The sequence below is a fragment of the Aspergillus thermomutatus genome (assembly GCF_002237265.1).
Source record: "Aspergillus thermomutatus strain HMR AF 39 chromosome Unknown NODE_496, whole genome shotgun sequence".
In the NCBI taxonomy this organism is placed as follows: Eukaryota; Fungi; Ascomycota; class Eurotiomycetes; order Eurotiales; family Aspergillaceae; genus Aspergillus; species Aspergillus thermomutatus.
The window spans coordinates 1-7,634 of record NW_020798546.1 but is presented as its reverse complement, the minus strand read 5'-3'; the positions used below and the strand labels follow the sequence as shown (position 1 = coordinate 7,634).

The window sequence follows — 7,634 nt, the reverse complement described above, 5'->3', positions numbered from 1 at the left end:
GGCTGGGATCATCATATAATGCCATCCATGGAATGGGGGGCATCTAGGAATGATCCTGCATGCATAAATGGCCTAGTATCTCCCTAGCCGCAGTCACTAACCCATGGATGAACCCCCAGAAATCACCTATTGTGAATGCCATCTGCTGGTATAATAACTGGTCCTCCCCCATCCATGTCACATGGCCGGGGGCAGTGTGATTATAATGGACCTTAAGCCCATATGTGCGCTAATCCAGTAATATTTCCATGGGGCCATGGGTGCCATGAATTATAAACTAGTGCATCATCCATATTACCTGCTCCTGGAATGGTCGACAGCTGTGCTGGTGCATGTCCATGGCGGGTAACGGGTCGTCACTCTGGATGGATGACGTGGGGGGTGATGATTAGGTTATGATGGCGTCATCACTGTCATACCCCTCATCAATGTCCCCTAATGTATCATCTGCGCTGGCTAACACCCATTCAGCACTCTGGTCCTTCTTCTCCCACGTCTGGATGATCTGCCACGGGTGTGGATCCATTCATAATGCCTTCTGGACCACCATGAACCGCGCGATCTTGATGACCTCGGATAATATTAGTGGATAACTCTCGGGGTCCCGCCAGCTGGTTTCCCCCTGGCCTAACACAGCCATGGCACATACTAATACACTCTCATATTCATGGCTGCGATGGCGCTGGTTCAGTAACTCAGTACAAAACTCCAAGCATGCCTTTTCCATGTTGGTCATGGCCCACGCACCCCGCTGCGGGTCGTCCATCTCGGTATCCATGGGATCGGGGCTGCTCTGGGGGGCCTGGCCCGCCAGCTGCCATAGCTGCCGCCATTTCTTGCGCTGCCGTGCGGTCATCCCATATTTGGGGCTGGCCTAATCGTGCGGGGCCTGGGTCCGCGTAATGAATGCTAATATCTGCTGCCATGGCTGCACATGCTTCTTGATAGCAGCCTCATTCATGTATGCCAGCAGCAGCCGGTATGGGGTCTGCCCCTTTTCAGACCGGACGGCTTCCACCCGGATGGCCTGGCCGCATCGCTGGACCGACCGCTGGCTCTTACGGGCGACCTGCTCCATGGTATCCCAGATCACCTGCACGCGCTGCTCAGTGGCATCTCTGGGTTCCTCCTCGGGGGCTGCCACGCAGGCAAGCAGGTCATTTGCCTGGTTACCCTGGAGGTAGTTGGCCCACCCCGTCATCCGCAGCCACGGGTTGGCATCAGTGAGCTCGCTGGCCTGGACGGTCTGCTGGGCCTTAGCCTGCGCCTGGGCCTGCTCCCATGCTTGGATCACCTCATCGACTGCAGTCTGGATGTGGTGGGTGGGGGTGAGCCTGGGTTGCTCCATGGGCTGCTGGTTAGGGCATTGAACCCAGATATAGTGGGACCCCTTTCGTGAGGGGAAAAACCGCTGGCAGGTAACCACCTTGAACCCCTGTTGGACCATAGTTTAGGCCTGCTCCCGCTCATAGTGATTAGGTCGACCCCCTTTATATGGGGCCTTCCACCCATGATGTTCACGCCAATGTCGCTTAATGGTTTTGATTAATTATGTGACATAGTGGCATTGCAGGGGTGCACGCTGGCATAACAACCCATCTAGGTGCTCATCCAGCTCAGGGATTGATTGGGCTAGGCTAGCTGGCCATTGAATAGCCAGTGGGTCATTCTCAATGCCATCCCATCCCTGAATGGCCTCGTGAACCTGCTTCGCGGTTGCCTGCGGTAGATGATGATTCTTCCCCTGTAGATGGCTACTGACCTCACTAGGCCAGACCCCATGGCGGCATATCCGGCATATAATAATTGGGAACTGGGATAATTTTAGGAAGAACTGATGCTCCATGATAACTAAGTTAACCAGTAAAGAGAATGTTTTAACTATAGTTCCACTGATTTAGGATAATATGATGTTAAGTTATATAAAAGACAGCCCCTGAATCATGCAGCCTGTATGCTTACCTTATCTAATTAGCAGCTTAGTAAACCCCATAATACAAGACTTTAAAAAAAAGGAGCAACCATAACACACCCAAAGAAAGGAATTTCCCATTGAAATTTCACTATCTCAGAGTTTATACTTGAATTAAAAGGCCAACAAAATTTCAATGAATTCTATCTTGATTTGGTGGCAGCCCTGTACCTAAGAAAGAAGCACGGAACTGTACCATGCCAAGACAGCTACTATACCTAATATAGTCAACACCCTAACGGAACTCTAGTACAGTTCCCGACCCCTTGTGGGTTAGAAGTCCCAGCCTTCAGCAGTGTCCGTTTGGGAATCAAATCTGACATCTGTTGCAAGGGTCGTTGAACGATCTAGCGTAGCTCAGGTTTGAAGAGTATTAATAGCAAGAGTAAGAACGCGTCCCTCTCAACAGCTCGGACGAATCGCAATCCGTGGAGGATACTATAATTATGGTAGAGTTATGGTTCAACCGCTGCCAGGCCGCTATGACCCTGAAGCCCATGGAAAAGCGTGGCCATGACTGGCGCGTAAATGAATGATCTTCAAGCGGCTTTCTATTCGCGACGTGAATTTTCCTCTAACTTCCATTTAGAGACGGGTTCTTCCTTCAAGATTCAAGTTCGTGTATGAGGACGAGAACGTGCGTATCGAGGAACTGCTAGGGTCATTTTCGAAGAGATCGCGGGCATCCCTGGGGCAGTTGATACAAATAGGGTCAGCAAGTGTATGATATCTATCAGACCAAACAGTGTCGCTGTTTCAGTGGTTCTTTCCAGAAGCTTGCATATTCCACCAGCCACAACCAAATTAATGATTGAAGTTGGTAATATTGGAAGGGAACCATTAAGCTCCCGATCTCCAAGGCAAAATCTGGGTCTCTGCCAGCCTGAACACCTGGCTTTCGTGTAACTCCCATGTCCCCTACTTCCTCTGGGAGGATCTGCAAACCCACAAGGCACTGAAGAGAGTGAGATGCACAGTAGCAATCAAAGAGAAGCACTTGGGAAGTTCGCCGTTACTTCCTAAGATATGCGGGGCCTAAACATATGCGTGAGATGTGAAAGGTGGTCTAGGCATCAGCCAGCTATAAACTTGTGTGCCTGGGATATATGGACGCCTAAGCAGTGCCGAGATACAGCCATACTGATCCGAGCGTTCTCCGGATCTAGGCCCGCGCGCCCAAGTCCTGTCAACGCGCGGGGCATGGGCGTCAAACGTCAGTACCTGAGCGCTGTCTCCTGACCAATTTGACCTAGTATGGGAGCTTTAGCCTTTACGACTTGCGTTCATCAGCTTAGGAAGTAGGCTTGCCCAGCAGATCAACTAACAAGCTGGTAGGAACCTATCGTCTTCCAGCGCCTCGGCCAGTCCGCCGAGTCATCTACTGTCAGTAGGCAATCTGTTTGTCGTCACTAGCGCAACTCCATGATTCTACTTATATACACAGCTATTATATAGTAAAGAAGACTAGAATTAGCACTATGGTATTTATTTAGCTAATCTAAAACCCTAGTATATGCTATTAATATTCTACTATACATTAGTAGCTCCTGGATTCTGCCCCTTCTGTCTAGGGGATGGTAATAAGAGACTAGATGAGCATTTTAAGTAATGGCTAAATAAGACCATACTCTTAAATTATATTATTAGGTATCTCTCCCTGCTGCTATTAGGAAACCTAGTTTCTTACCCTTATCTCTATTACTCTCGTCTCCCTACACTAGTTATACTGTCAACTTATAGAACATGATGGATGGGTGCTGATGATTATAGCAACCATCGAAGTTCCCGCTCATTCACTTCCACCTCCCAGGGCGGGGCCTGGGGGGCCGAACCACCACCTTTGGGGACGGCGCGACAGCCCAGTTCGTTGGAGTCATTCTCGACCAACACCTCACCTTTGAGGCGCACCTCAAACATGTCGACACTGCGGCTACCCGGCACCCCCAGGCCATTAGTCCACAAGCTATACTGATACGTAGTCACGTTCTGTCCCTGGTCTCCTTGACATACCGTCGTCTTGTTGGTGATATTATCAAAGTCGTCAAAGGTGAAAGACTGCGATTGCAGGAGTCTTCCTTGTTCGTCAGCGGGCGCTTGCGGCCCAGAGCACTCGTAATACATGAGATGGTTGTAATCATCGTACTCGAATCCTTCGCTGCGCAGAATGGAGGCTTGTCCATCTTGCATTGACCGTGACTCAATCAATCCTAGTGTATTGAACTCCTGTATTATGGTTAAGAGGACCTCCTCCCCTCTCTTCACCGTGCGTGCTGTTTCTCGGCCAAAGTCATCGTATGTCAATTCCGACGATACCATGAGTTCTGCCTTCTGATCTTGGATCTGGTACACTGCCAAACGACTCGCTGTGTCATAAGTAAATGCCACCTCGGAGTCCCCTTGATTCTGAACACTCAGTCTCCCACACTCGTCGTTCTCCATGGACTGTTTGAGGCCATGCGGGTTTGTGTATGATTGTAGCCGACCCGCCATAGAAAAAGGAATATTCAGTGGCAAACTTCACCCCGTCGTAGATCTCAAAGGTCTCCTTCCACGGATAAGACACGGCATCATAGGTCTGGGTGACCGTGCAATATGTTCCCCCGAGCTCAGCGGGCTTGCCGACCTTGGGGTCATATACAATCGTATCTGTACTCTCCTTCCAAGTGACAGTTTTAGGAGCGTAGTGTAACGCTGGCTCGTACTCCATGTAGACGACATCCCCTTGAGAATCCGAGATTTCACTAGGCTCGGGGGTGTTGCCGTTGTAGTTCTGTGAGGTGACGCGTGGCCCAACGCTTCGCACCTTCATTCGCCCTAATCCGTCAAACCGCTGTTCTCCCACAACGGACTGCCGGTTTAAGACGACCTTGCACGGTAGCTCTGTTGAGCTTTGGTCGGTGTTGGTCGTGGTGGTCGTCCGGCCGCCAGGCAGCCAGGTGGTGTCCGTAATGCGGTCAAAGCTGTCGGACGCGTACTCAGTGACTCGTCCAAGTGGATCTTGCTCCCGGACGAGACGATACAGTCCGTCATAGCTGGATACCTTTGCGCTGTAGTCTGTTCCATCCGCTTTACGGAATAGGGTCCGTGTCGGCAGCCCCGCCAGATTGTGCCAGGTGGTCATGGTCCCTTCTCCTTCGACACCAATCGTGGTGCACTGGTCAATCGGGTCGGTGATGGAAATGGTGACTCGTCCGCTGTTGTCGGTAGTCTTGCAGTGTTGGCCCCAATCGTCAAACTCGAGGCGTTGCTGCATCTCGCATGTCGCGGGATTGTCCCCGTCCGTCGTTAGCCAGTCGATGGTCGTTACCTCGGAGAATTGACCTTGAGCATTGTAGTTACGCCTGAAGACTTCTCGAAATGGATCGTCATTGCCAGCAGAGGAGGGATCCTGTCCTCAACTCGAATTTGTCTTTCTAGACCATCTGACGTATAACGTGTCTTGACTCCGTTGGCATCGGTCACAGAGACTTCAGTTCCCAAGCCCTCCCCAAGCACAGCATACTCGTGCACGCGAACGGTCTCAAAATCCGTGTTGGGTGAGGTGGTTGTTTTCCAGATCTGCTCGAGCATATTGTAATCGAATTGCTCTTCCACGCCTGCCTTGTTGGTATGCTGTAGAGTACGCCCGGTTATACTGCAGTAGACGGTCTTTTCCTGGATTGACAGGTCGCCCCAAGTCGTAATGTTGGTGATATTCGCCAATCTGCTCCCGTCATCGAGAGCCTCATACTGCCATGTTTGTATGATGGGGAACTGGTCGAGATGCCGGGACTCTTGCGTCTTGAGGCGACCGTGGTCTGCTGCACCCGGATTGTCTTGATAGTATGAAAAGGTGCTCCGGGAGAGAACAGCCACGGTTTTATCCGAGCTGAGTTGCTGCTTGGCAGTGACAAAGCATGCTGTCACGTGGCGGCCAGCCGTTGCATTCACTTTCCGCTGACAGCGGAGGCTTGGCAGGGCGGAACCCGCGTTTGTCCGGCTCCGAGCGCACACAACAATATAAGTGTTGCTAAGTTAGACAGCTTGAGAAGAACCAAGCGGTTCGTTCTGACCATTCGAATACATACGTTTTGCTAGTCCTACCAATTATCCCCTACCATTCAGCGTAGCCTAGCTCGCATCTGCAGCCTACCTAGGCATAACCGCCGAGGAAGACATCCCCTAAGCAGCGACCTCCACCTGCTTACACATGCAGACGCATCAGGAGCACCTGTAGCGGTGGGGACCGTGGTGTACCTGTATGTTTCGGTCCGCGTAGGTGCAGTGTACTCACTCTCCGCAGGAATACGCGCCTCGATTTTTAGGTAACGGCGAAACCCATGCGGATCGGCCGGGCATCCCACGTCGTTGCTGGCTGACCCCTCCTCGTCTACACACGCAGGAGTGTTGGCGGTCATGATATAGTAGTGGCCTGTCTCCCTGCCAGTGTCTATAGGACAGCATCTACGACTGCTGCAGTCTCACACATGCCAAAGTTTGATTTGGATTGATGGTCGGTGTTGAATGAGGGGGCTCCGAGGAAATATTCCCGATTTACGGCTGGGCGATATCGTGGTTTGGGACTGACTTGAGACGCCTTTGCAAACTAGTCAAACCACGCCGGAGGTCCAACATAATTGACTTCATGAACGCTGCTGACTCCACTTAAGATAAAAGCTAGAGACTAGACTCCTGTCGACAAACCAAGGAAGCTGAGTTGCGAAATCCATCCGATCCCCTGAGCACTTCAAAGAATAACAAACACCGAGAAAACGTGGCCTGAGGTCACCACTGTTTGCATCCTCGAGCCGAATATATAGCAGACGAAGCTGTAAAAAATCGAACACCCTATAGAGATGGCGGGGAATCTGTAAAGCTCAGAAAAAGCAGAGTTGGATGTTATGATATTGGAGATACGCACGAACGGGTGTCAGGGGACCAGGTCTCAACGTATGGGGTCCATATGGCTTATAAAACAGTCTCCAGTCATATGGTTTCGACCGCCACCTGAAATAGAAATCAAATTAGTATTAGTACATAGCTATTCAGGGGTAAAAGTGTTACAAACACTTGTAGCACTTGACGTTAATTTGGACAGACCCTGCGTATGGCCGCTCATGCCACCTAAAGACTGTTAGTCAGGCACACAGCGTATAATCTAGACTAGTAGGTGAAAAGACCGTCAGCCTTTGCGTACTTCGAGGACCATTCAAAGGGAGTAAGTACTTGAAATATGCAGAAAAACATCAACTTTTAGCGCGGAATATTTGAATAGAAGCAAGCCTACTACTCCAACTCCCTCGGACCCAGCTCGAAATTGAACTCCTTCAAATGCGGCGAAACCTTCCACCTTGCAAAGAGCTGGCCATTGTCCACCAGGATCCGCCGAAGCACCTCCGCCCTCTCCTCCTCTGCATCCGGCCACACCCCCTCCCATATCCTCACATACGGCTCGACAACCCCCAAAGCCTCCCTCAGCCACACTCCTGCCGTGTCCTCCCCGATCCTCCCGCTCCGCACCATCCCCCTCTCCAGCTCCTCCAGAAAAACTTCCCTCTCCTGCCCTTCCTTAACCGCAGCCCGCATTACCCCAAGCAACACATGCGACCGCACCGCAAAGTCCAACTCACCCAGCTCTACGCCTACTGTCTCCTCCACCGCAACAGCAGCCAAGAACCCGTCC

General features: G+C 51.2%; 2 protein-coding genes across 2 annotated transcripts; both read right to left on the bottom strand.

Moving 5' to 3' along the window:
- Window positions 1-388: 388 nt before the first annotated feature.
- CDV56_101138 (uncharacterized protein) lies at window positions 389-1,447 on the bottom strand (the record flags this gene model as incomplete). The annotated part of the gene is made up of 3 exons (XM_026754757.1): window positions 389-505; window positions 650-874; window positions 935-1,447. The coding sequence occupies 3 exons, from the start codon at window positions 1,445-1,447 to the stop codon at window positions 389-391; spliced, it is 855 nt and encodes a 284-aa protein (XP_026609528.1).
- A 2,289-nt stretch (window positions 1,448-3,736) lies between these two features.
- Window positions 3,737-6,369, bottom strand: CDV56_100381 (uncharacterized protein; the record flags this gene model as incomplete). The annotated part of the gene is made up of 5 exons (XM_026754000.1): window positions 3,737-4,414; window positions 4,494-5,313; window positions 5,400-5,981; window positions 6,040-6,065; window positions 6,160-6,369. The coding sequence occupies 5 exons, from the start codon at window positions 6,367-6,369 to the stop codon at window positions 3,737-3,739; spliced, it is 2,316 nt and encodes a 771-aa protein (XP_026609527.1).
- Window positions 6,370-7,634: the final 1,265 nt, after the last annotated feature.